Here is a 27,790-nt window from a genome sequence, read left to right as displayed (position 1 = left end):
CCCCCCCCATCCTTGTTCAGTGGGACGCTACCGCCAACTCCCGCTAGACTCCAGGTAGCACAAGCTCCGGCGTCGTCCTCGAAGGGCGCATGCGTCGGCGCCGGCGGCTGTTTCCCAGCGACCCCGCCACTGGCTTGTGGACACCGGTCTTCACTGCCTGGCTGAATCGCGCGCGCGCGCCGGGGGAGGGGGGGGGGGCGTGTGCAGGGAAGGCGCGCGCGAGTAGCGCATGCGCATGCGCAGCGGCAAGCGGCGGCGCGAGCCGAGCTGGGAGATGGCGGCGGCGGCGGCGCCAAGCGTGTGAGCAGCAGCCCGGGAGCCGCCGGCCCGGGCCCAGCACGACCCCGACCCCGCCCGCCCGCCAGCCATGGGCAACGAGGCCAGCCTGGAGGGCGGCGCTGGCGACGGGCCACTGCCGCCCGGAGGCACCGGCCCTGGCCCGGGCCCCGGCGCAGGGAAGCCGCCTTCAGCACCTGGCGGCGGCGGACAGCTCCCCGCCGCAGGCGCGGCGAGGGCGACAGCGGGACCACCCGGCCCAGGTCCCGGCCCTGGCCCTGGCCCCGGCCCGGGTCCTGGCCCTGGTCCCGGTCCCGGCAGGTAAGCGCGCGTCGCGGCACCTGGGGTGGGGGTGGGGGGAGCTGCAGCTTGAGGTCCGGGCCCGCGACCCCGCGACGTATTCTGGACAGCGAGGTCAGACGTCCGGCCACACTTTGAACCCGGCCCGATTGGCGGGAGCCGGGTGGTCTCGGAGCGGCCCTCTTTCAAGTCGCCCTGCCTTGCTAAGGCAGGATGGTGAGTGAGCGGCAGGGTCAGGGCCTGCAGACCGTGACTCCGTCACGAACCCCAAATTTGCTAACCCCCCAACGCTGGGCTCAGGAGGGGCTTATGTAACCTCAGCCTAGTCCCTCCGCACTGGGGAGCAGTGGGATGGAAAACGTCCTCCCTGTCTGCTGGTGTCTGCATGTGTCCATTGTGTTGGGCCAAGGAAAGAGCACAATGGGAGTGGCTGTCAGGGAAGATAAGTGTCACTGCGAGGAAGAGAGCGATATGGAAATAGTTGAACCATGAACTTGGTCATGCGCTTTCCTCAGGCGTTTAGTGACTATAATCATCTTTGGAGGAAGGGAAAATGCCACTGGGCACCAAAAAGTACTTATTTAGGCTCAAAATACGAACAGGGTCATGTGCTTTCATCAAGGTTTAGTGAAACACTCCGGGATGAGGCCAAATGCTATTGAAGCATCTATCACCAGATATGTTCCCATTGCCTAATGATTTAAATTACCACCTCAAACCAGGGAAAAACTGAAACCCACATAGGATGCTCTTAACAGAACATATCTGATCAAATACTGTTAAACCAGCTTGCTTAAAATGTATGCCAACTGAGGTCCGATAAAAACACTGAAGTGGTTGTGAATGCAGTGGGAGGGAATGCCAATATATGATAGATTAGTAGACTGAAAACTCAGGAAAGCTACCAAGAGACAACAGGATAAAATGGAAGGCATTATCTTTACACCAAATGGGCCTAGGGAGTAGCAAAACCCCAGGCGGGGAGGTTGGGGGAGGGGGCACTTCTGGTTCCATGTGAGTCTGCTGATCATGTTGCCTTAGCTCTTGTGTGTTCCCACACAGAAATTGTGCGGGAGCATGATTTTTGATTCTTCAGCTGTCCAACTGTGCCTCTCATGTGTTTATTTTCTCAGAAGTCATTTCTTAGACAAGTAACAGTAATCAAGGGCTCTTAATAGCCTGAAACCGGACGCAGACAGGCCAGCCTGTGAGCACCCCCTCAAAAGGGAGACTCTGCCCATTTTACATTAGCTATTAAAATAATGCAGTTGGTTAGCATACGGTTCTTAGCACTGCAAATACTGTCCATTTTGCTGCGTGTTGGGCTGCTGTTTGAATTTTAGCTTGAGGGAGCCTCACCCAGGCTTTAGAGGTTTCTCTCCAAGGGAAAGCGTTTACAGCTGCATGGAAAAACACCCTGTTATTGGTAGTTCTCTATATGGGGAATTTGACATTTATCTTCTGGTAACCAAACAGGCTGCTCTGCTTATAGTTTATCTGATGTCACAGAGCCAAGCATATGAAAATCTGGAAAGATTTGGGCAGCTCAGAGGGGCAAGAAGGAGACTGGTGTCTACTACTGATATTCCTTTGCAGGGTTTCATTTCTCCCCCAACTATGCATTCTGTCACAGGGCAGACCCATGAAATACTGTGGGTTGAGGAGCCATGGGGTTCCTGTTGGAGTTAGTAGTCCCATAAGTTGCTCCTTGCTGTGAGCAAGGCTCACCCATGGGCCGGTGGTGCTAAGGCCCTGTGGCTGTCAAGCTCAGGACTAGGGGCCCTCAGGAGATGGGATTTACTGCTTCAGTTGATATTCAGCTGAGAGTCCCTCACAGGAGCAGCACCTCCATGGTGTATCTCTCCTTCAGCATTAGAATGGCTTCTGCTTTTCACCAGAGCATCTCAGATACCTGATGCCAAGTTTAGCATGTTCTGCTCAGAGAGGCTACTGAACAGATTGGCCCGCTGATGGAGAAAAAGCCCCATGGCATGTGCTTCTGGGCATTCGGGAAAGAGCAGTGGTGTAGTTTCAAACAGGCTTGCAAGCTTGGAGGCAGTTGGAAGCCTCACTGGGGTAGGTGGAGGGTCAGGTAAGGGCGAGATCATTTTACTAACCCCGGAGGGGAGTGGAACTGAGGTTCTGGGGGGAGTCGATTCCTGGATCTTTCCTATTGCCATCTTACCCCTTGGTACCACAGAATTCGTCTTTTCATCCTCATATGAGCTCACTTGGTTCTTTGAGGGGGTGGCTTCTCCATGTATGACTGAATCCCGTAAGCAGGGTACCACCACACCCATGGTGCTGCCTCTTACCCCTTTTGGATGATATGGCACTTGGGGCATCAGAGAGTCCCTCAAGGCAGGGCTCTCTGCTTCTGATCTCAGGGTAGCATGCACTATTCTATAAGTTGTGCCTTTCTCAAGAAGTGCCATATCAGAGATGGCTCTACTGTCCAAGCTGTGTGCCCTGGTGTGGGCTGCATCCTCCTAGAGGAAAGGGGACTTTTCATTCATTCATTCATTCACTCATTCACTTATTTTTATGCCTGATGTACAGTGAAGTGTTCAAGTTGATGGGATTTAACCTATATACATTCCCATGACACATCACCAGCTCAAGATGACACTTTATCAGTAGCCCAGAAAGCACCTTTTAAAAAAATTGCACTAGGAAGCCACATAAACCAGTGACAACCTGTCTAATCTAGACCAGCCCTGTGGACTTGGAAGGTTCTGACATTTGCAAATTGGTCTTCAGTCAATTAGCCAAGGTGTTTTGACCAGTATCAAGAGCAAGCACTGTGCTGGGCTCTGGAAGGGTGGACAGTGCTCCCCTGTCCTCTGGTACCTCACAGTCTTCTTGGTGAGACAGCCCTCAAAGAGCAAAATCATGGAATTTGGCTGGGCAGCTCTGTGTCTGAGCAGCTCAGACAGAGACGTGCCAGCTAGACAGTGCTTATGGAATGGTTGTCAAGTGAGAAGAGTGGAGAGGCAAAGCCAGGGTTCCAAAGGAGAAACCCAAGGCATGCTGGAAAAATGGTAGGGATATGAGAGGTGGAGAGGGAGAAATAGCATGAGGAATGTTGGTCTACATAGGCAGGGGCGGCAAGCAAAGAATGGGGCCAAGTGCAGGCCAAGACGAGAGCTGGGGCAGACCAGGGGAGGTGCCTTTCCCTCATAACTCAACAGAATCCCTGATCACTTCAAGGTTGCCTCTCACTCACTTCCAGCTCGTCTGCCATGGAGACATCTTTAGCCAATGGCAGCGGGCACACACAGCCTGGTCGTGTGCTGGAAGGCAGGTTGAGGCTGCTCTGCAAGCTACCGTCCGAGTTCCTTTCTCAAAATGGGTTTGTCTTAATTCCATCCCAGTAAGAAAAAAAAACTAAAAATAAATGGATTTGGGGCACCTGCATGGCTCAGTCTTTAAGTGTCTGCCTTCTGCTCAGGTCATAATCCCAGGGTCCTGGGATAGAGCCCCATATTGGGCTCCCTGCTCAGCGGGAGGCCTCCTTCTCCTTCTCCCACTGCCCCTGCTTGTGTTCCCTCTCTCACTGTCTCTCTCTCTCTCTTGTTCTGTCAAATAAATAAATTTAAAAAATAATAAATGGGTTTGGCTGGTATAGTATATCTGGTTTGGGATTAGCCAGACTTGTTATACTGTACCAGCTAACAGTTAGGCTCTAGAAAAATCTGGGCCTCATGTGTAAGGATGAAATTAAAGGATATAATTGCCAGGTTTAGAAATAACGGCCTTTTATCATTCAAAGATCCTCTCGGGTGCCAGGAGCTGGATTCCCATGGAGGGCGTGATGCAGGGATTGTACTAAAGTGACCTAACATCTGAATGGTGCTGATGTCAAAATTTCACCTGAAGGGGCAGCCATTTCTCATCTTCTGCCAGGGAGAAAGGGGCAGCTTTGAAAATAGAGCTTTTTCCAGCATTGGTAAGATAAATTGCTGCTGATCAAAAAAAAAAAAAAAAAGAAAAAGTTATGATGATGGTGGGGAAGAATGTTCTCCTTCTCCTCCTCCTCCTCCTTCTCCTTCTTTTATTTTTTTAACTTTTTATTATGAAAAATTTCATATCTACATAAAAGTTGAAAGAATAAGCCAATGAAGTCCCATGTTCTCACTGCCCAGCCAGTTATCACCAACTCATCGCTGAACAAGTTTGTCTGTCTTCCTCGCCTGCCCTCTCCCATGGAGGCCACTTGCAGACATCTCCACATTTCATCATCCATATTTCATTGTGTATTTCTTTTTTTTTTTTAAGATTTTATTTATTTATTTGACAGAGAGAGAGAGAGAGCAAGAGATCACAAGTAGGCAGAGGGGCAGGCAGAAAGAGGAGGAAGCAGGCTCCCTGCTGAGCAGAAAGCCGGATTCGGGGCTTGATCCCAGGGCCTTGGGACCATGACCTGAGCCAAAGGCAGAGGCTTTAACCCACTGAGCCACCCAGGCGCCCCTCATTGTGTATTTCTAAGGCACAAGGACTTTGTATGAACATTACCACAGCACCACGATCACACCCAAACAGGTCAACAAATCCTTCTTCTTTTTTTTAATTTTAATTTTTTAAAAAGTAATCTCTATGCCGAACGTGGGGCTTGAACTCCCATCCCTAAGACCAAAAGTTGCATACTCTGCTGAGCAAGCAGGTAGACATCCTGATAATAATCCCTTCTTCATTTCAGCAAATACCAGCCAGGGTTCAGGTTTTCTGTTTATCTTATGAATTTATTTTTACAGTCGACTTGTTTGAATTGTGATCTAAACAGGGCCCACACATTGCATTTGTTGGGTATATTTCTTGAGTTTCTTTAAATCTCTAGGTTCCATCCCCCTTTTTTCCACCTTGCAATATATGATTGGAGGACTGTGTCATCTGTCCTGTGTTTCTCACATTCTGGATTATGCTGTTTGTGTCTCTGTGGTGTCATTTAAGATGTTCCTCTGTCCTATATTTTTCCTTCAAGCTGGAACTTGTATCTAGAAGCCATTGAGATTCTAATTTCATTCTTTTGGTCAAGAAATTCTAGGTTTTGGGGCTCCCTGATGGCTCAGTAGGTTAAAGCCTCTGCCTTTGGTCTCAGGGTCCTGGGATCGAGCCCTGCATTGGGCTCCCTGCTCAGCGGGGAGCCTGCTTCCCCCTCCCCCTCTGCCTGCTTCTCTGCTTACTTGTGATCTCTCTGTCTCTCTCAAATAAATAAATAAAAATCTTATTTTTTTTAAAAAAAGATTATTTATTTATTTATTTGACAGACAGAGATCAGACGTAGGCAGAGATGCAGGCAGAGAGAGAGAGGAAGGGAAGCAGGCTCCCCGCTGAGCAGAGAGTCCGACGTGGGGCTCGATCCCAGGACCCTGAGATCATGACCTGAGCCAAAGGCAGAGGCTTAATCCACTGAGCCACCCAGGTGCCCCAATAAGTAAAACATCTTAAAAAAAAAAATCCTAGCTTTTTAAAAGAGTTTCTCAAGGGCTTTGGCCATGAAGGGGCTAGGAGTTCACTGAAAGTAAAGTCAGACTTTGGACTAGTTTGGAAGCCAAATAATGATGCAGTGGGACACTTTTCTATTCTTTTTTTTCTAAGGTTCTTCCTCTGAGTAGGTTTGGTTCTGGGTTTAAGAGGGCAAAGCTTTCAGAGACCTTGGGTCATGCCTTTTCACCCAGCTTTGGGGAACCCTCCCTGTTTATGTGAGTAGAAGGTGCTAGGAGATAGGTTTGGGACTTCAGTAAATCCACTCTCTCCTCAGAGGTCCTGCCCTTTCTTTGTGTTAGTGATAAAAGTGGGGAGAGACAGACCCTGTGGGCTCCTTGAGGGGAAATCTGTTTCTGGATATTGTGGCCCATGGGCAAGAGTTGGGATTGACTGGGGAGGTAGGTTGGCAAAGATGTCACAACAGTTCTAGCCACTCTCACTGGATGTCTGCTTCACCATGGACACTCTGATCAGTGTTTTTACACATGCTTGTTCCTCTCTCCCCCTGTCTGGCCAGGCTGCTCTTGCAGGCCCCGTCTGCCTGGGTCTTCCTCATCCTTCCTACCTGGAGACTCATTGTTTACAATGGTGACATGGTGGCTGAGACCTGCCTGCCTATAGCAAGGGCCATGTATTTCTTTAGGACTTGAGGCCCTCCTGGTGAGCTGGGACTTGGTAGACAATCAAGCCATGTGGGGTCTCCTTCCTGGGCCTCTCAGTTGGTGCCAGGGCCATGTCCTGCTGGCATTGGTGCTGCATTGGTAAGACTCACTCAAACTCCTTTCCTGCCTCGAGGGTCCCCTCCTTCTCCATTCCCCAGCATGGTGGTGGAAGCTAGTCATAGCCGGGGAGTGAGTTGGGACCATGGCCTCTAGGACCTGGGGCAGGGGAGATGGAATTCTGTTATCCCAGTCCCTGCAGTTCCTTCCTGCAGATGGGGCTCTGGTGGGTGTCTGTTGCCCCCTGGGATCCCCCTGGGATTCTCTTATACATTAGGTTCTGGTTAGCGGTGCCTGTGAGATAGAACCAGAAAGCATGCTCCCTGACTCATCTGCGCTGCACCTTCAGTCCCAGGCTGGTCACAGCACTACTCTGATCTCTCCATCTGTTCTTTGCTCTTATGGGTATCTAGACTTCTTAAGAGAGCCTTGTTCTAGAAGAGACCACTTACATGGTACACCCACATCTTTCTTTTTTTATTTTTTTAAGATTTTAAAAAAATATTTTTATTTGTTTGACAGAGAGAGACAGCGAGAGGAGGAACACAAGCAGGGGGAGTAGGAGTGGGAGAAGCAGTCCTCCCCCACAGAGCAGGGAGCCCGATGTGGGGCTCAATCCCAAGACCCTGGGACCATGTCTTGAGCTGAAGGCAAATACCTAATGACTGAGCCATCCAGGAGCCCCACCCCTGTCACATGGAAGTGTATTGGGAGCCTCTAAGGAACTCTAGCTCACCCTGGGATAAATCCAAAACCTTTTGGGTTGGACTGGCTGCCGCTGAAGTGTGTGGGGTTGCTATTAGGGCCCAAGATGAAGATTTTCCCTGAGAGGAAGTGAAAGTGTTAGCTTCTGGGACTTGGCCCCAACCACTGAGGAGATCAAAAGGCCTTAACAGCAGCTCATGGAAGGATCACCCAGTCTGGGACTGCCCCAGACCCAGAGTTGCTCTCTAGTGCCATTGCCTTGGGGAGGGAGCTGTCCATTCCCAGGATGCTAGAAGAATCAGTAAGGCATTTGGGTGCTTTGGAGGAAAAGGGGCTAAGGAAATTTCCTGAGAGTCACACCTATACTTTCCATGTATTTGTGGATGCAGGTAGGTTATAAGGGTTGCTTGCCCTCTTTGTATACAGGAGTGGTTGTAAGGAATTTCTACAATTAAGCTCTACTTAGCAATAGAAGGATTTTATTTATTTATTTAAGATTTTATTTATTTGACAGAGAAAGACACAGTGAGAAAGGGAACACAAGTTCGGGGAATGGGAGAGGGAGAAGCAGACCTCCCACCTAGTAGGGAGTCTGGTGTGGGGCTCAATCCCAGGACCCTGGGATCATGACTGGAGCCAAAGGCAGGCGCTTAATGACTGAGCCACCCAGGTGCCCCACAATAGGAGGATTTTATTTTATTTTTTAAAAAGATTTTATTTACTTATTTATGTATTTGACAGAGAGAGAGAGAGATCACAATTAGGCAGAGAGGCAGGCAAAGAGAGAGGGGGACGCAGGCTTCCTGCTGAGCAGAGAGCCTGATGTGGGGCTGATGTGTGGCTCCATCCCAGGACCCTGAGATCATGACCTATGCCAAACGCAGCGGCTTACCCCACTGAGCCACCCAGGTGCCCCCAATAGGAGGATTTTAAAGTGAAATTTTATCCATGCATTCAGGAAACCCTCTACTGAACACCTACTAGATGCCTATCCCTGGGCGAGATATAAGGAACAAAGGAAGGAGCATGAAACGTGCTATGCCCTCAAGGAGCTCCCAGTCTGGTAGGAGCAAAAGAGACACTTGTTTAGATTTTTACCCTCAACTTCCCTGAAAGGAAAGTTTGCTCCTGCTTTTTCTTTATCTGCTTTTCCCCCCCAGAGTTAAGATAAATGAGAGCATGATTAAAAGGGGTTGTCTTATTTCATACTCTGAGATAGTAGAATATATATTTGTATGGTGTTTTGCAGCTTACAAAACACATTCACAACATTAACTTATTCTGTTGGGAACTCCAAAGGCCTAATATGAGAGATTTAGAAGAACAGCCAGCTAGCTGACTTTAGCAAACCGAAATGCCATACACTGAGCACAGCTGGAGAACCGCGTCACTTCCTTGCCTCCTGCTCCGAGAAGATGGAAAATTTAGCACTAGGATGGGGAGGGCTTTGAGGACGAGAAAAGGATCAGGAAGTAGGACATCTGAACAGAGGACAGCATAGGGTGGGGTGGGGAATGAAGAGTACTGGAAGTCTCCCGGGTGGGGGTCAGAAACTCGGGTTTAATCAACCCTGACATTGCCGCAAGCTGGCTGTATGTGTAGTAGGTCCTCACTGCTTTCTATCTATAAAAGGACAGTTTTAACTAAGATGGTCTCCCAGGTCCCCTCCATCTGACAGTTTTTTTGGTTAGATGAGTAAGAAGGAAGGGTGATGCTTTCCGCTATTCCTCAGCCCCTACTGAGGAGAGAAAATAGATATGTCATGAAGACTTTAGGTTCATTAGAAGAGCTTTAAATGAAGAGGACTGCTCTTCCTCCAAGCCCCAGAGGTCTTTTGGAGTGGACAAGATGACCTCACGATCAAGCCCAGAACTGGAAGAGGGACTGGATGGCCCCTTGCCTCTCAGTTGCTCCTGGCAAGGCGGGGGCTCTTAAAAGCTGCTGGCGTCCTTCTACTAGTTGGCTGGCCAGCCAGCCAGGCTCCTACTTGTGCCTGCGGAGACTGCCTCTGACTCCCTCTTTCCAGCTGGACATGGTGGCCTATCTACCAAGCGTTGTTATACCTGCAACCCCCACGCGCTCAGGCCCCTGCTCTGCCTCCTCTTGGTGGGTGCTTGTGCAGAGTCCTTCACTTGTAGAGTGAGGAGATGGATGTGGGGCTCTCTGCAGTTTTTTCTGCAGCTTGTGGGCACTAAGGGTTTGGGGCAGGTCACCAGTGTCAAGGACTGGCCTGTGAGGCCTCTTCCTTTGGGAAGATGGTTTAGCTTCAGTGGGTGATCTGTTTGCTCTGTCCTCCTTCTATTTTGAGAATCTCAGCCAACTCCTAACAGATGCCAAGACATCTGCTTCTGTATTGTCTGAAGGAGGAGCTCTGCCTTGGGGTGAATACCCACTGGTCCGTGGCCTTTGGTCCCTCCCCGGCAGATGACTCCACCACTGGAAAGTTCTTTCTTTCTGTTTGTCTGAAATTGGCTTCCTTGCACCTCCTCTCTTGGCCTGGCTCTGCCCTCTGGCTCACAGGCTTAGTAGCAGTTCATGACGCTCTTACCTCCCCAACCATGGGGTTCTTCCCTAGACTTGACTTCTCCAGGTCCTGTGGCTGGGATGTGACTCTGGGGCCCTTGGCAACCTGGGCTGTTTGGCCCAAGGCTCTCAATATCCTGAGGACAGGGAGGTTCAGAGAACAGGATCCAGGGCTCAGTATATCACATGAACTATGAGTGACATGATCTGGAGGATGAATGGCCTTCACTCATCAGCCTGAGAAGCCCATCCGACACCTCCCTCTGTCCCTGCACCCCACACTTGTCCAGTCTCGGTCTGGGCATCTCAGCACGAAGGCTGGATTCCCTCCATCCTGGGCTTGTGCGATCTGAGTGTGAATATGAGGCCCTACACGGGTCCCTGCCATGTCTTCTTTCATTGTACCTGGAGATCCCTTCTAACCCAGTGAGACCCTTTGGATCCTGACTCTGTCTCCTGACATAGGGATAATACCTAAGATAGTGTACTTGTTTCCGAAATCATGCTGGGAGAACTTCTCCCCTTCTTATGGCTCTGGGAGCCCACTTTCTAGACTCTTGTATCTCACTTTGGTGGTCTGTGTTGAGCCCTCGAGACCAAAGCCTTGCCAGCTCTGGGTAGAGGGGGTTTTGGCTGAAGAGGGCGGTAGAGCCAGCTGGCACTGGAGAGGCAATCAGCCCTCGCACCTGTGGGAGCCTCTGCAGAGGACACTCCTTCGCAGGCCTGTTCTTCCCTGGTCAGCCAGGGCGTTCTGGCCTGTTTTTGGGATACACTGACCTTAGACTCTGTAGGGAGGATGTCCTCAGGAGCAGTGAACACTCTGCAGATGAAAATCGCAAACACACATAAAAGGAGAAAAGATGGCACGAGGAACCCCCTCCTGTGGACCCATCACCCAGTTTCAATAATGATCCGTGTTCTGCCATCTTGTTTCATCTATATTCCTCCAACATTTTTTTTTTTTGGCCCGGAGTATTTTCAGTCAAAATACAAATGTATCATTTCACCCATACTTTAGGATGTAACTCTAGTAGTTAAAAGCTGTTTTTATTTTAATCCAATGACATTATCACAGCTAACAAAAGTTAACTATATTGGGGCGCCTGGGTGGCTCAGTGGGTTAAAGCCTCTGCCTTCGGCTCGGGTCATGATCCCAGCGTCCTGGGATCGAGCCCCACATCCGGCTCTCTGCTCAGCAGGGAGCCTGCTTCCTCCTCTCTCTCTGCCTGCCTCTCTGCTTACTTGTGGTCTCTGTCTGTCAAATAAATAAATAAAATCTTAAAAAAAAAAAGTTAACTATAATTTTTTAATATGACTTAATACCCAACCCATGTTCAATTTGACTTGATTATCTCTAAAAATGATTTTTTAAGGTTGTTTTATTCAAATCAGGATCCAAACAAACATTGCATACATGTAGAATTTTATATGTGTGTGTATATATATGTGTGTGTGTATATTTGTTTCAAAATAATAATATAGATATTTTTACTAACAATAGTACTAACGAATGTAATTTAAGATCTTGTAGTTTCTTTTGTCCTTAGTTTATCTCCTTCTAGGATGTCTGGTTCACATTCTATGTTTTATTATTATTATTATTATTTTTTTTTTTTAAAGATTTTATTTATTTGACAGACAGAGATCACAAGTAGGCAGAGAAGCAGGCAGAGAGAGAGAGGGAAGCAGGCTCCCCGCGGAGCAGAGAGCCCGATGCGGGGCCCGATCCCAGGACCCTGGGATCACGACCCGAGCTGAAGGCAGAGGCTTTAACCCACTGAGCCACCCAGGCGCCCCAATTATTTTTTCTTTTTTTAATTTAAATTCAATTAATTAACATATAATATATTATTAGTTTTGGAGGTAGAGGTCAGTGATTCATCAGTCTTATATCATACCCAGTGCTCACTACGTCACGTGCCCTCCCTTAATGTCCATCACCCAGTTACCCCATCTCCCCAACCTCCTCCCCTCCAGCAACCCTCAGTTTGTTTCCTGTGATTAAGAGTCTCTTATGCTTTGTCTTCCTCTCTGATTTCATCTTGGTTTTTTTTCTCTCTTCCCCTATGATTCTCTGTTTTGTTTCTTAAATTCCTCATATGAGTGAAATCAAATGATAATTGTCTTTCTCTGACTTATTTCGCTTAGCATAATACTCTTTAGCTCCATCCATGTTGTTGCAAATGGCAAGATTTCATTCTTTTTGATGGCTGAGTAGCGTTCCATTGAAGATACATATATAAATATATAAAATATGCATATAATATGTATCTCATGTATATATATGTATATAGCTAATTTTCTTTATCCATTCATCTGTTGGTGGGCACATGTTCTGTGTTTTAGAGTTATTAGAAATGATTCTTCTCAGGGTGCCTGGGTGGCTCTGTTGGTTAAGCATCTGCCTTCAACTCAGGTCATGATCTCAGGACCCTGGAACTGAGTCCCACATCAGGCTCCCTGTTCAGGGAGAGTCTGCTTCTCCATCTCCCTCTCCCCCTCCCCTTGCTCGTGCTCTTGCTCTCTCTCTCTTTCTCAAAAAAATAATAAAATATTTAAATAATGTTTAAAAAAAAAAAAGAAAAGATTCTTCTCAGTGAGGTTCTGCCATGAAGAAGATATACAATCAAGTTCTTTCTTTCTAGTTCGTGTTGTTTGTAAGGGTTGCTTCCTGATCACTTCTCTGTTGCGACGATCTACTGCACAGTAAATCAGCCCAGACTCGGTGGCTTCAACAGCAATTTTTTATTCTCACTCACACATCAGCATGCTGGCTGGAATTCTCCAATCTGGGCCAGGCTCTGGGCTCCAGGCTCCAGTTGAGTCCAGGTCTGCTCTCCACGTCTCTCATCCTCCTCAGACAGTAGGGTAGCCAGGACACGTTCTTCCGGTGGTGACAGCAGACTCACAGGGGGCATGCCTAACCACGCATATGCCACACACATATGCACACACTTTCAGTCCACATCTCCTAACATGACTTCAGTCAAAGCGATTCATATATAGGCCCAAGGTTCAGAGAAGGTGCAGCAGTTACTCTGACTGTATAAGAAATTACCCTAAAACTTAGTGACATCAAACAACCATTCTCTGGTTCACAGATTCTGTAGGTAAGGAATTCAGGCTGGGCACATGGGATGGCTTACTTCTGCTCTCCGATGTCTGGAGCTTCAGCTGGAAGACTCTAAGCCTGGGGATGGCAATCCTCTGACAGGTCTTCATCACTCACCTGTCTTACAGTTGATTCATGCTAAGAGCTGGGAGCCTCAGTGCTTCTGCACATGGGCTAGTTTGAGCTTCCTCTCAACGTGTTTTCTGGGTTTCAAGGGTATCCTAAGAGAACGAGAGAGAGAAAGCCAGCTGGAAGCCATATTGCCTTTTATAACCGCTGTTATTTTTGCCACGTTCTATTCAGTGAAGTAGTTCTAAAGCTGTACCCACTTTTGAGTGGAGGAGAGAAGGACTCCATCTCTTGGTTGGGAATGTCCAGATTCTATAAGAGCTTGTGGAAATCTTGTTGAAGCCATTTTTAGAAAATAGAGTCTGGCATATCTGGAAAAATAGACTCCACCCTCCATGGGAGGAATTGCCAAGTCACATGGCAGAGAGCAGAAATCCATTGTGCACAACAATGCCATCTACCATACTTCTTTTTTATTTTATTTTCTTAAAATTATGTAATACTTTCATGTGATTCCAAATAAGATGAATTGAGAGAAGTCTAGTTCTATCTTGTTCCTTCACCTTGTTTTCCTTCCTTGATAAGAATTCACCTCTATCAGGTTTTTTTCCCATTGTTTCTTCTTGAAAATATAAAGGCAATATATACTTATTTACCCCTCTCTTTTTCACATATATATAAAAAGTAGCAAATTCTGAACACTGTGCTGAACTTTGCTTTTTTTTCACACAACATATCTTGAAGATCACCCTGTAGGAGAGTGGATAAATCCTCCTGATTCTTTTTTTGCATCTGTACAGTGCTCTATCATGTGGGCTGGCTATAGTTTATTATTACAAATCACCCCACATTGAGGAACCTGGTATATATGTCATTTTGTATTTTTACTGGTGTGCCTGTGGGCTAGTGTATCTATTGGATGGTTTCCCAGTGTATCTATGGGATATTTTGTATTTTTACCAGGGTAGCTCTGGGTTAGTTTCCTATGGGATGCACATTGTGCTGTATTTTGCCAAGCTGGAGAGTCAAGGGCAGAGATGGGGTACTAGTGAGGGGTTTGGACTGTGTTCAGGTGCAAGATGATGGTCACTAGACCACGAAGAGCAAGTGGCAGGGAGCAGGGAGAGGGGGAAAGTGCTAAAAAGTGCTCACCTTCTGGATTTATGCTGAATGTAGAGCCAGAGGAGGGCTCAATGGCTGCCTTTGAAGAGTTAGAGGAAGAGAGGAGTCAGGAGAACCCCTGAGTTCTGGCCTGCGCGTGTGGTGCTCGCTGGGGGCCACCGGCATGGGGCCTAAGATGAGGAGCTTGTTCCTGGCCAAGTTGTGTTTTAGAGACACCCAAGTGAGACATTAGGTAGGCAGCTAGGCGTTCAAATCTGGGCTGGAAAAATAAAGTAGCACCTCACCTGCACATGCATTAATATTAATGCCACCTGCTTCCTACAAGTACCCTGAGAAGAAAAAAAGGAAGAGGAGGAAATTAAGGCAATACCGGGGTTTCAAGAGGATGGGTCAAGTACAGCGAATCTGACAAACTTTGATCAAATGAAAGCATTCAGCCTGAGGCCTGGAGTTAAATAGCAGCTGGTGGCCTGGTTCCCACCCAGGGCAGAGGATCTGAAGGTGAGCGAGCAGATTACCCGGCTCTATTTCCTACTATAGAGCTATTTGAATTAGACTTGATTAGGGGTTTGGTTCCTGTCCTCTGGGAGCTCTGACGTAACCGGGGGATGCCTGGGGGGATGCTCTGAGGACCCACTGCGGTCCTTCTTACTCGTCTTCACATACAGCTGCTGAAACTGATACAGAATTTGGGCCTCCAGCTGGAGAGGTCCCTTGAGAGGCCTGGCCCATCCCACCGGCTCTCAGAATCTACTGCAAGTCAGGGTTTCAGCCCAAGCTACCAGAGCCACAGAAAATACCTGCTTTGCTATGGGAAGAGTGCCATTTTGTCTCTTAACCATCATTTGTGTTCATGAAACTCCAGGAAGTTCGGACAGTGGGGGTTCCCTTGGTAGATCTGGGGGATTGGGAAGAGGGGAGGAGGGAGGGAGCTCCAGGTCTTTGGCTGCTGCTCTGGAGTGGTGATCTGCCAAGGGGCCCCAGGGGCAGAGACACCAGTGTGCCTCTGGGCTGTGTATTTCTCTGGGCCCAGGACCCTGGGGACAGGCTATGGCACGTGGAGCTGGCTCAGAAACCATCGGGCTGGAGTAGGGCTGCCCCAGGAGCCAGGCATCTGTCCCTGCTCTCCCTGTGTACTGTAAGCATTTTTGCAAATGATAGTGCTTAGCGCTGACAGGCCAGGGGCAGAGGGGTTTCCCACTGGGATGCGTCTGGAGAGCTGTGATATTACGAAAGAAGAACAGAATGGGAGTGGACAGAGCAGGACAGGGGCCCTGGGAGCTCCCAACATACCAGGTCTGCCAGTAACCCTAACCCTTTCACCTAACTCCTCAACTTTACCAGAGTCTAGTGTGGAGCCCACCCAAGGGTCCCTTGCTCTCACTGTCCTTGGCCACCCCCTTGCCCCAGGCTACCATGGTGTCCACCTTGGCTTGCTTGAGCTGTGAAAACAGAGACAGAGGAGCTGCAGGCACATAGTCTCTGCTCTGTCCCCACCCAGACACTCAGTCAGGAGTGGGGAGCCCTACAAAACCCATCTAGGACTCTGGGGACAGGTGTCACACAACCATCTTCTTTTCTAAATGGTAAAAACCTCCACACCCCTGAGTGCGGAGTGTGGAAGCAAAAAGTCCTCCCTGTCCTCAAGGGGACTCGGGGTCGGGGGGCTGGTGACACTACTCCCTTTCAGTTATCAAGACCCTGGCTTACTGCTCTGGTGGGGCTGCCTGGTGGTGCTGAGAACACATTTTCAGAGGCATGGAGAAAGAAGAAACTAGAAGCTTTGCCTTTTGGGAAAGCATTTGTGTTCCCTGTACTCCCTCATGAGTGCTTATTCTGGGATGCCTGGGCCTATGAAGAGGAGGGACAGTGACCCCAGAAGTAATCAAGGCTGAAACCCCTGGCAAGGCTTTCAGGGAACATGGGCCTCCTTCCGCCTCCTTTAGCTTCATTTTCCCTAGTCCCTAATGGCAGCTCAGGACAAAAACAAGACGTTCAGATAAAGGCATGCATTGCTTTCGAAAAGGTAATGATGATACTTAGTAGTAATTGATTTTGCTTATACAGTGAATTTTCCTCTGTGTAGCTCTGTCCAGTAGAGGGTCAGGATCACTGGTAAGGGATGGAAAGACTGAGGCCAGAGAGGTTTCTTCCAAGAACCCCTGCAAGGCAGGGCAGGAATAGGACGAGTAGCAGGACCTTCCCAGCCCTGCCTTCTGCTTGGTGGATCTCCCTGGCCACTTTGGGATGAGGAAACTCTCGTGTGTTCAGTCAAAAGACCAGGCATCCGGTGTAAGGACTGGTCTGCTTGACACCCTCCTTGTCCCTGGATAGAGTTGGCTGGGGGGGGGAGCAGGGGACAGTCTTAGGGTGACCTTGGTAATTAAGGCTCCAGGGCCAGGATAGAAGAGTACAGGCCCCACTGGGTGAGGTTTGGGGACAAAGCCTTGGGTGCAGTGAGACTCCTTAGAACAACCCGCCCTTGTAGTGTGCTCACCGCGGGCCAAGCCGCAGAGGCCTCTGGGCCATGGGTCAGAGGTCTTCATTCTTGGAATGAAGATGGAGATGGTTCAGTCTTCCCTTCTGTGAGCTGTCATTGATGCTGGGGTACCTTCTCGAACAAGCTAACATGCTCTAGGCCGTCCTGGAGCGTACAGCCTTCAGGAACAAGACCCACCACCGTGCAAGTGATTCCGGGAAAGCGTGCTGAGTATTACTCGTTGCCATGCCGCTGGAGTGGTTTTAGACACAAAGGGGGCAAATAGCCCCATCAGCACCCGCACCCAACAAGCTCACCTCTCCAGAGACCCCGCTTCATCCCCAGGGCGGGCTTTCCTCCAAGCGCAGACTCATTGTTTAAGAGTGTCCTTTCTTTGTTCACTGTTTGTTTTCTTTCAGTGTTTGTTCGTTCAACAAGCATCTCTGAGTCCGCTGTGTATCAGGGTGTGTGGACTCTGAGTTCACAGAGGAAAGGCAGTGTCAGCCCGGTTGGACCTCGCAGTCCGGGGAGCCAGAAGGGCTCAGCCAAAGCCACACACTTAAGAGAAAGGAACACCTAAACTCGGGCACCCCCCAGCCCTCCTGTTTTGCAGTGGGTTGGCCTGAGCCTCCCATACTGGCTGCTTGTCCACAAGCACATGCATTTTCAGACCCTGATTCCTTCTGGGACTCCAGGGACAATCTAGTGGCCCCATTCAGTGGACACATTCCTGTCTTAGCTGCCAACACCGCCTTCGGTGGGCTTCTGATCACACTGTCCTTCTGGAAGCTCCCTTCTCTGATTCTGGAGCACCCCCTTGTTTATGTGTTGGTCTTCTGTGGGGTGCCACATGCCCCGCCTGCCTGGGGGGCCCCAGGACTCAGGACTCAACCCTGAGCCACGTGGCTTTTCCCTCTCACGTGACAGGGGCTACGAGCCGACAGCCTCCTGATTCCTCTGTAGCTTGGGTTGTCAGCCTTCAAGTGGATACCTCCACACGGTGTTCCCAGCCCCTGCCTACACACAGTGCCGCCGTCTGCCTCCTTTCCTCTCCCCTTTGGCTGGAAGAATACCCAATGTTGGGTTCAGAAGACCTCTTTTCTCTGAAAAACTTGAGCCCATACCACAATGGAATGAATCTGACATAAAGTCTTCTTTTGAAGACAGGAATGTTGAAGGTTTTGTTTGGTGTCCATAAAAGATCTTTCAAAAGTCTTTTGTTTTGGAATGGAATGGAGCCTCTTCCTAGGCCCAGGCCTGGGGTCCCTAGGGCCATGAGGACAATAGGTGCACCCGAACTCGGTATGGATGATCAGAGACCCCATTGGTCTGGCTACATTTGCCGAGGGAGGGAAATCATAGGGAGGGGGAGATACTGGAGGTGAACCAGGGAGCGGGAGCAGGAAAGCCTGCATGTGGTGGCCTCCCTTAGCTGACCATGACACCGCTGATCCCAGTGCCAACTGCGTGGTCGCTTAGCACGACTGGGGCATCCCAGTCTGGATCTGGATTGCAGAGGGGCCCTGGGCTACTGAATCCCCAGCAGGAAGGGCATAGCAGGGGCTCCATGAAGGGTGATGGACCCTTCGTCATGACTTCAGGAAGGAGTCTTGCTTGGAGGTGGCTCTCACTCACCCCTCTTTGGATCCTGATACATCATGTGCTTCTCCAGGATCTTGTCTGAGCAGAGCTCTCGTGCCATCCAAGGCTTATTCTTTGTCTTTGTTTCCATGCTCTCTTCTTGGCTTCCTTTTTTCATATTACTTGCCTGACTCTGATAGATGCAGGTACTTTTGAGTTTTAACTATATCAATGAGACTCTTCTGGATTTTTTAGCAAAGTTTTTATTTATTTATTTAAGTCACTGCTCCACCCAACATGGGGCTTGAACTCAGGACCCCAAGATCAGAGTTGCACACTCTTCTGACTGAGCCAGCCAGGCTCTGATGGAATTTTTTAAAAATTATGCAAGTAAGTTGCAAGCTTATTATTTAGGTGAATTTTCAAACAATCCAGTCACTGAATGAAACTTCTATTTTCCCCTGTCTTTCCTTGCATCATTACTTCTCTCTGCCCATTTCTAAGAGCTTTCTGCAGGCGCATCTGTGGATCTATTGTGTACTTCCACACACACGTTTTGTTCAGAGTAGCTCAGCTTCATTTTCTATATTAACAAACATTTAATCACCAAACAAAACTTGCAGACCCTGAATGCCCCAGGGCCATTATGGTCAAAATATTGGGTTACAATAATAAAGTAGCAACCACTCCAGAAATCAGTGCTCTGGGGGAGGGTGCATTGCTTTAGAAGGGGGACATGAAGTTAGGCTTAGCCCCCTGTTCCCTGCTGAGGGTTAATGAAAAATGGGGGCACAGAACTCTGTAGGGTCTTCACTACCAGAGGGAGCTGGCCAAGACAGAATGCGATGGAAACTCCTGAGTTGGCCAGGATCTTGGGCAGTCAGCAGACATTGAACTTCCCCTTCCTCCTCCTCCTCCTCCTCCTTTCTTCTTCTTCCTGTCCCCCTTGTCTTACTTCCTCACCCCTCTTCCCCCTCCTCCTCTCCCCTTTCTTCTTCTTGCTTTCTCTCCTCCTCCTCCTCTTCTTCTCCTCCTCCTTCTTCTACACTGAACTGCTATTTAACTGGCCCTTGGAGTTCAGCATTTGGGCTCAGGAACCAGCCAGCAATCTGTCTTCGCAGGTGATAGAGAGGCATGACAAGGGCGAACTGAGCAGTGGCTCACGCGGACACGAGCTGCTGGGCACTGTTTTTTCTGCCAGGCCCTGGTGCTTGGGGTACCTGCTTATTCTGGGGAAGGCCACCCATGTGGCATCTTCTGTTGTGACGCTGGAACCTCTGGGGTCACCAGGGCTACCTGGCCTGCCCTCTCCGTTGGTGCCAGTGGCTACGCCCACTGCACTGGCTGTGGTGCGTGTGTGCCTTCCTTGGCTGCATTCAGGGCCCCTCCACCATCCGCCACCATCCGCCTTAGACTCCATCTTAGATCCGCCCACTCTCTCCACTGGCCGCCGAAGGACTGACACATACTTTTTTTTTAAAGAAATGGGATCACACTGAATACATTGTCTTGCAGCCAGCTTTTTTCACAGAACAATATAGGGAGCCATTGCTCCCTATTTTCCCCCTCCCCCAAGAGTCAACAGTTTGGGGCCCAAGATTACTTTCTGTCCCCATGTCACTTCTTGAATTGAAGGGATCAATAGTGCCTGTTGGAGGCCGTTGTCTGCTCCTGTGTCCTGGCCACGTGTCCAGGGAAATGACCAGGCTCTTTGTCGTGTCTGGATACCTACTTGCCCAACCTTTGAGAGCAACATACTAGAGCAGCACCCCGCTGGGGTACGACAGTGGCTGTGCCCCTGAGGCTCTGCTTCTGAACTTGAGAGAGTTTCCTCTGAAGGCTCCGGTCTGTGTTTCTGGCCGGGGCCATCTCCTAAATGTGGGTGTCCATGCGGAATTCCTTTTTTCTTCTCCGGTACGTGGGATGAATTCGTTTTTCTTTATTTATAGCTTCTTCAGGTTGCGTTGCTCAGATGCTCAGTCAGCTGAGCAGAAGACGGCCTGCCTAGCGTGGCCATTTGCAGTGTGAGGAATCAGCTGTGGCTGGCATCTTACCTTGCCTCTTGGTTCCAGATGGTACTCTATATTAGTATACGCTGCCTATATGCCCCTCCAGTGATTTAACCCTAAATCTGAAAGAGGGTGACCTCTTGCTGGCCTCTTCCCTACTGTCCTCTTCCTTACTAAGGATTTGGGTGTTTGGAATTGGAAGATTTTTTTCTAGTGCAACCCAGCTCCAGCTTGGATCAGACCTCTACCCACTCCAGGGCACGATAATGCTTGGAGTCGTCCATTTATTCAATAAATATTTATTGAGCACCTACTACAGGCCAAGTACTATATTGTAGGCAGTCTTCACTGCTGGCTACGGATCATGTACTGCTTCCAGATCTCTTCTCCCTCTCCTCCTCTTCCTCCCCCTCCCCTTCCTGTTCCTTTTTCTTCTCCTCTTCCCCCCTTTCTTCTTCTTCTCCCCCTTCTCATCCTCTCCCTCTCCCTTTCTTCTTCTTCTTTATTAAATAGGCTCCACACTGGGTGTGGGTGGGGATCAGACTCACAACCCTGAGATCAGAACCTGAGCTGAAATCAAGAGTCGGATGCTTAACCGACTGATCCACCCAGGTGCCCTCCAAATTTCTCCTTTTTTTTTTTTTGTAGGTTTTCCTACTACTTGTGGAAGGCTTTTGCCTCTAAATTTGCCCTAGGAACATGATTTTGAATTTCCAACTAATCACATCACAAGAATTCTTCCTTGGGTTCATACTCAAGGTCTACCCTACTAGGAACACTTTTAGTCTCCTAAGAATTACCAACCAACCAGGAGGTACGTTTCCTGGGGACTGGGCTTGGTGTGTTTCTGAGGAGGCCCTAGTTTTATACGGTTGAGGGTATGATAGCAGGGCTTGAGGGTCATAAATGCCCTAGTCAGTTCCCAGACTCACTGCCCATCCTTCTAGTGCCCTTTAGCTGCTTTGCTTTTTTCATCTTAAGTTTTCTTATTTGTAAGAGTGGAAATGCTAAGAGGCCCTGCCCTGCCTGCATGGTTGGTAGGAGGTTGATTATGTGAAGAGGGAGCCTGTCACACAGAGGGAGAGCTGAGAACACAGTAGCTGCTGGGGGTGATGATGCTCTTACTGTTTTCACTCCCAGGAAAGAAAGGCATTGAAATCATTAACTGTTTCATCAGCCAAGATTTGTTTTTTCTTTTTAATATATTTACACTACTTTTAATTTTTTTTAAATAAATATTTTATTTATTTATTTGACAGAGAGAGATCACAAGTAGGCAGAGAGGCAGGCAGAGAGAGAGAGAGAGGATGAAGCAGGCTCCCCGCTGAGCAGAGAGCCCGATGCAGGACTCGATCGCAGGACCCCGAGATCATGACCTGAGCTGAAGGCAGCGGCTTAACCCACTGAGCCACCCAGGCGCCCCTACTTTTAATTTTTTTAACTTTTATTTTATTTTTTTTAAAGATATTTATTTATTTATTTATTTGACAGAGATCACAAGTAGGTGGAGAGGCAGGCAGGCAGAGAGAGAGAGAGAAAGAGAGAGGAGGAAGCAGGCTCCCTGCTGAGCAGAGAGCCCAATGCAGGGCTTGATCCCAGGACCCTGAGATAATGACCTGAGCCGAAGGCAGAGGCTTTAACCTACTGAGCCACCCAGGCACCCCTACACTACTTTTTTAAAATTTTGTGAATGCTTAGTACATTCACACAGAAGTACACACTCACAGTTCAGAAATGGATATTGCATATTTGAGAGAACAGGTTCAGATAGTATTTTGAAACATTTTTTTGAGATATAATTCACATATCATCAAATTCTCCATTTAAACTGTATCATTTCCTGGTGTTCAGTACAGAGTTGTGCAGTCTACAATAGCAGCAATCCATGTTTACAATGCTTTCAGCACACCAAAAAGAAACCTTGTACCTATTAGCGGTCCCTTCTCATTCCTCCCCAACCCCAGGCTTAGGCAACCACTCTTTTACTGTCTCTATAGATTTGCCTCTTGTGAACATTTCATGCAACAGAATAATTTAATATTTTTGTGTGTGTCTGGTTACCTTCACTTAGCATGTTTGTGAGGCTCATTCACAATACAGCAGGTATCAGTGCTTCATTCCTTTTTGTTGCCCAGTAATATTCTACTGTATGGACATACCGCATTTTATTCCTCTGTTCACAGACATTTGGGTTATTTCCAGTTTTTGGCTTTGGCTGTTACGAATAATTCTGCTACAAACATTTGAGTACAAGTTTTTCTGTAGATATGTTTTAATTTCTTCTGGATATATTCCTAGGAGTAAAATTGCTGGATCATATGGTAACTCTACATTGCACATCTGAAGAACTGCTGGGCTGTTTTCCAAAATGACTGCACCATTTTACATTCCAACCAGCAATGAATGATGGCTCCATTTTTTTCCCACATCCTTGCCAACACTTGTCATTATCATTCCTTTTTCTTTTAGCCATCCTACTGGGTTTGGAGTAGTATCTGTTGCAGTTTTGATTTGCATTTCCCTAATGACGAATGATTTGAACATATCTTCATGTGCTTATTGTCTATTTCTGTATCTTTTTTTAGAGGAACATCGATTCAAATCCTTTGCCTCGTTTTTAAATTGGGTTGCCTTCTTATTGAGTTGTAAAAGTTCTTTATAAATTCTATATAGTAGACTCTTATCAGATATTCAACTTGCAAATGTTTTCTCCCATTCTGTGGTTTGTTTTTTTCTCTGTTAATGATACCTTTGCAGTCCAAAAGTTTTAAATCTTTATATAGTCCCGTTTACTTTTTTCATTGATGTTGTTTGTGCTTTTGGTTTCATATCTAAGAAATCACACCACCCAAGGTCATGAAGATTTACTTTTTTTTTTTTTTCTAAGCGTTTCATGGTTTTAGCATTTACATTTTTTAAAAAGTTTTTTTAATAATTTATTTTGAGAGATTGTGTGTGAGAGTGGAGGGAGGGGCAGAGGAAGAGGGAGAGAGAGAATCTCAAGCAGACTCCCTGCTGAGTTTATTTATTTATTTGAGTGAGAAAGAGTGAGTATGAGCAGGGTGAGGAGCAGAGGGAGAGGGAGAAGCAGACTCCCCGCTGAGCAGGGAGTCAGATGTGGGGCTTGATCCCAGGACCTGAAGTCAGATGCTTAGCCAACTGAACTACTCAGGCGCCCTTGAGTTAATTTTTAAGCATGGTGTGAGCGAGGAAACCAACATCATTCTTTTGTATGTGGATATTCCGTTGTCCCAGTACCATTTATTGAAAAGACTATTCTTTTTCTATTGTATTTTCTTGGCATCCTTATCAATAGGAGAGGGAGAGAGGGGAACAGTTGGGCAGTGGAGCAGTCAGAACACATATACTTATCAACTAAGTTCACCATCCTACATGAGCATGGTTTGTAACATCTCAAAACAAATACAATCACAAAGTAATATCAAAGACCACCAATCACAAGATCACTGTAACAAATATAATCATGCAAGTTTTGAAATATCTTTTTTTTAAAAGATTTTTTTTATTTATTTATTTGGCAGACAGAGATCACACGTAGGCAGAGAGATAGGCAGAGAGATAGGCAGAGAGAGAGGAGGAAGCAGGCTCCCTGCAGAGCAGAGAGCCCGATGTGGGGCTCGATCCCAGGACCCTGGGATCATGACCCGAGCTGAAAGCAGAGGCCTTAACCCACTGAGCCACCCAGGTGCCCCAGCAAGTTTTGAAATATCTTAAGACTTACCAAGATGTGACACAGAGGAACAATGTGAACAAATGCTTTTGGAAAAATGATGCTGAGATGTTTGGTCAATACAGGGTTTCCCACAAATCTTCAGTTTGTAAAAAGAAAGAAAAAGCACAATATCTGCAAAGTGCAATAGAATGAGGTCTGCCTATATTTAGGAATGTGTTATTTAATTTACATTTTGTGTATTCCCTAAGTTTCTTTCTGTTATTGATTTCTAATTTAATTATGTTATGTTCAGAGAACGTATTGTTTGATTTCAGTTGTTTTAAATTTATTGAGATTTGTTTTATTACCTCGCTCTAGAATGTTCCATGTGCACTCGAGTGGAATGTGCACTCTGCTGTTGTTGGGTGGAGTGTTCTACAGATGTCTGTTAGGTCTAGTTGTTTTATAGTGTTGTTCAGGTCTTCTATTTTCTTGTTTATCTTTTGCCAAGTTTTTCTATCTGCTATTAATGAGTATTGGCATTGAAGTCTTCAGTTATTGTTGACTTTTCTTTTTTTAAATTCTTTTTTAAATTTAAATTCAGTTAATTAACATATAATGTATTGTTTGTTTCAGGGGTACAGGTCAGTGATTCATCAGTCTTATATAAAACCCAGTGCTCATTACATCACATACCTTCCCCAGTGGCTATCATCCCTTGAATTTCCTTTTTCTTTTTTTCTTAAGATTATTTATTTATTTGCGAGAGAGAGAGAGAGAGAGAGAGAGAGAATGAGCAGTGGGGAGGGAAAGAGGGAGAGAGAAAGAAAGAAAGAAGCAGACCCCCTGCTGAGCAGGAAACCCTATGCAAGGCTCCATCCCAGGACATGGAGACCATGATCTGAGCCAAAGGGAGATGCTTAACCTACTGAGCGTCCCAGATGCCTCTGTTGTTGAATTTTCTATTTCTCCCTTTAATTCTGTCAGTTTTCGCTTCATGTATTTTGGTGCTTCATTATTACATGTATATATATTTATAATTGTATATAATTATATATATTATGTAACAATTGTATACAATTATAATAATTATATATAATTTCAATCTTTCTAATGGATTGACCTTTTATATCCATTTTTTAAAGGATTTTATTTATTTATTTAAGAGAGTGAGTGAGAGAGAACAAGCAGGGGAGGGAGGGTAGCAGCAGACTCCCCACTGAGCCAGGGAGTCTGTTGCAGGGCTCAATTCCAGGACCCTGGGATCATGACCTAAGCTGAAAGCAGAAGCTTAACAGGCTGAGCCACCCAGTCATACCAAACTTTTGTATCAATCTTTATCTTCAGTAACATCTTTTGATGAAATAGACTAAAATCTATTTAGTCTGATATTAGTATACCCACGCTAGCTCTATTACAGATGCTGTTTGCATGGTACTCTTTTCCCATTATAAAATTTTCAAACTGTATCTTTGAATCTAAAATATGTCTCATAAATAGCATATAATTGGATTTTTATTTTTATTTTTTTAAAGATTTTATTTATTTATTTGACAGAGATCACAAGTAGGGAGAGAGGCAGGCAGAGAGAGAGAGGAGGAAGCAGGCTCCCCGCTGAGCAGAGAGCCCGATGTGGGGCTCGATCCCAGGACTCTGGGATCATGACCCGAGCCGAAGGCAGAGGCTTAACCCACTGAGCCACCCAGGTGCCCCTATAATTGGATTTTTAAATCCAGTTTGATAATCTCTGTCTTTTGGTTAGATTGTTTAATTGATTTTTATTTAAATGATGTTATTGGTATGGTTGGATTACATCTACTGATTTGCTTTTTGTTTTCTGTATGTCTCATGCTTTTTTATTTTTCTTTTTCTCCTTTACTTCCTTCTTTTATATTAAATGAACACTTTCTAAGGGTAATATTTTAATTCCCGTGATGATTTTTTAATATATTTTAAAATTATTTGCCTCCTGGTCACCTTAAGGTTACAATATCCATCTTAGTCTGTCAGAATCGACTTCAGATTTATGCTAACTCAGTTCCACTGAAATTTAGAAACCTTACTCCTCTATAATGCCAATATTTCCTCCCCCTTTTTGTGCAGTTATTGTTAAACATACTACATCTATGGGTTACAAACACTGTTATAATGGTAATAATTATTACTCCATAGAATATTACATAATGTTATATATCACGTAAATAGATCTTTAAAAGAAGCTGAGAGAAAAAAGGATAGCAAGCATATATTTGTGGAGTTTGTTACATAAACCTTCTTATTTACCATTTCTGATTCTCCTCATTTTTTTCCCGTGGATTCAAGTTACTATCTGATGTCTCCTTACCTCCGTACAGCTTTGTTCCCACCCACCTGCTTAGTGCTCTTTTTGTCAAGTATACTACATTTCTCTGTGTGATAAGCTGAACAGGACACACACACACACACACACACACACACACAGAGTTACATAGTTTATGCAATTGCCTTTTAATCAAGTGAGAACAAAGGAAAAGTAGGATGCAATTATACTTTCTTTTATACTTACCTACATAATTACCTTCACCAGCACTCTTTGTCTTTTTTGTGTAGATTCGAATTAAGGTGTGGTGTCGCTCTCGCTGCCTGCTCGAGGGACTTCCTTTATTATTCCTTTCCTTTCCCTCCCGCCACCCGCTTCCACTTTTTTGAAGTGTAATTGACCTTTATTATTTCTCAGAAGGCAATTCGCTACCATTGACTTCTTCTGCTTTTGTTTATCTGAGAGTATCTTTATTTTACCTCCTTTAAATGTTTATCTTTTTCCAGGGATTTTTAAGCTCGCTTTATGTTTGTTATTAAAAGGATTGTTTCGGAGTCCGGTGCCTGGGTGGTTCCGTTGGTTAAGTGTCTGCCTTAGGCTGAGGTCATGATTCCAGGGTCCTGGGATTGAGTCTTGCTTTGGGCTCTCTGCTCAGTGGGGAGCCTGCTTTTCCCTCTCCTTCTGCCCCCAACCCCGCACTGGTGCTCTCTCTCTCTGTGTCTCAAATAAATAAATAAATAAAATCTTTAAAAAAAAAAAAAAAAAGATTGTTGTGGTGTGTTGCTTGGGTCACGCAGTTGGTTACACCTCTGACTCTTGATTTCAGCTCAGATTGCTTTCTCGAAGTCATGTAATCAACCCCCCCCCACATTGGGCTGCATGCTGAGGGTGGAGTCGGCTTGAGGTTTTTCTTTCCCTCTCCTGTCATGCTTGTGCTCTCTCTCTCTTTCTCAAAAAAAAAAAAAAAAAAAAAAAAAGTTGGCCCTGATAAGGTTGAGAACCAAAGGCAGAGTCATATAGTCCTATTATAAAATTATAAAAATATCAACACATTTTTTTAGTCACAGTTTTTAAAAATGGCAAGTTAATGGAGTAGAATACTTTGAGAACTATTCAATTTTTTTTTTAAATTAAGACTATTATAGAGTCACATGCAGTTGTAACAAATCCTTTCACAGTTTTCCTAGTTTTTCCCCGTGGTAACATTTTGCAAAATGATAGTATAGTATCACAACCAAAATAATGACATTCATACAATACAGGCACCCCTGTCCAGGAGCTTATTAAGTAGTATACGGTTTTATCGCCTGTGTAGATTTGTGCCTCAAGTGCCACCGTCAAGATTCTGAACAGTTCCAGCCACAGGGTCTCTTACATTGTCCTTTATGACTGTGTTTACCTCCTTCCTGCTCCTTTCCTTCCCTTCATCACTAATC

The 27,790-nt window shown here is 46.5% G+C and overlaps 1 protein-coding gene across 2 annotated transcripts in view; it reads left to right on the top strand.

Moving 5' to 3' along the window:
* The first annotated feature begins 255 nt into the window (after positions 1-255).
* Positions 256-27,790, top strand: part of BSN (bassoon presynaptic cytomatrix protein) — a 94,827-nt gene continuing 67,292 nt past the window's right edge. The window contains exon 1 of one of the 2 annotated variants that reach the window (XM_082703138.1): positions 256-597. In XM_082703138.1, the coding sequence (XP_082559264.1) occupies positions 368-597 (230 nt within the window). In that variant the 5' untranslated portion in view covers positions 256-367. The remainder of the gene's footprint in view (positions 598-27,790) is intronic. The other variant, XR_014304018.1, reaches the window with a different exon arrangement.

This window comes from Mustela nivalis (genome assembly GCF_964662115.1).
Source record: "Mustela nivalis genome assembly, chromosome: 1".
NCBI classification, from domain to species: domain Eukaryota; kingdom Metazoa; phylum Chordata; class Mammalia; order Carnivora; family Mustelidae; genus Mustela; species Mustela nivalis.
Note: the sequence above shows the minus strand (reverse complement) of the source record. Positions and strands in the feature narration are given on the sequence as shown.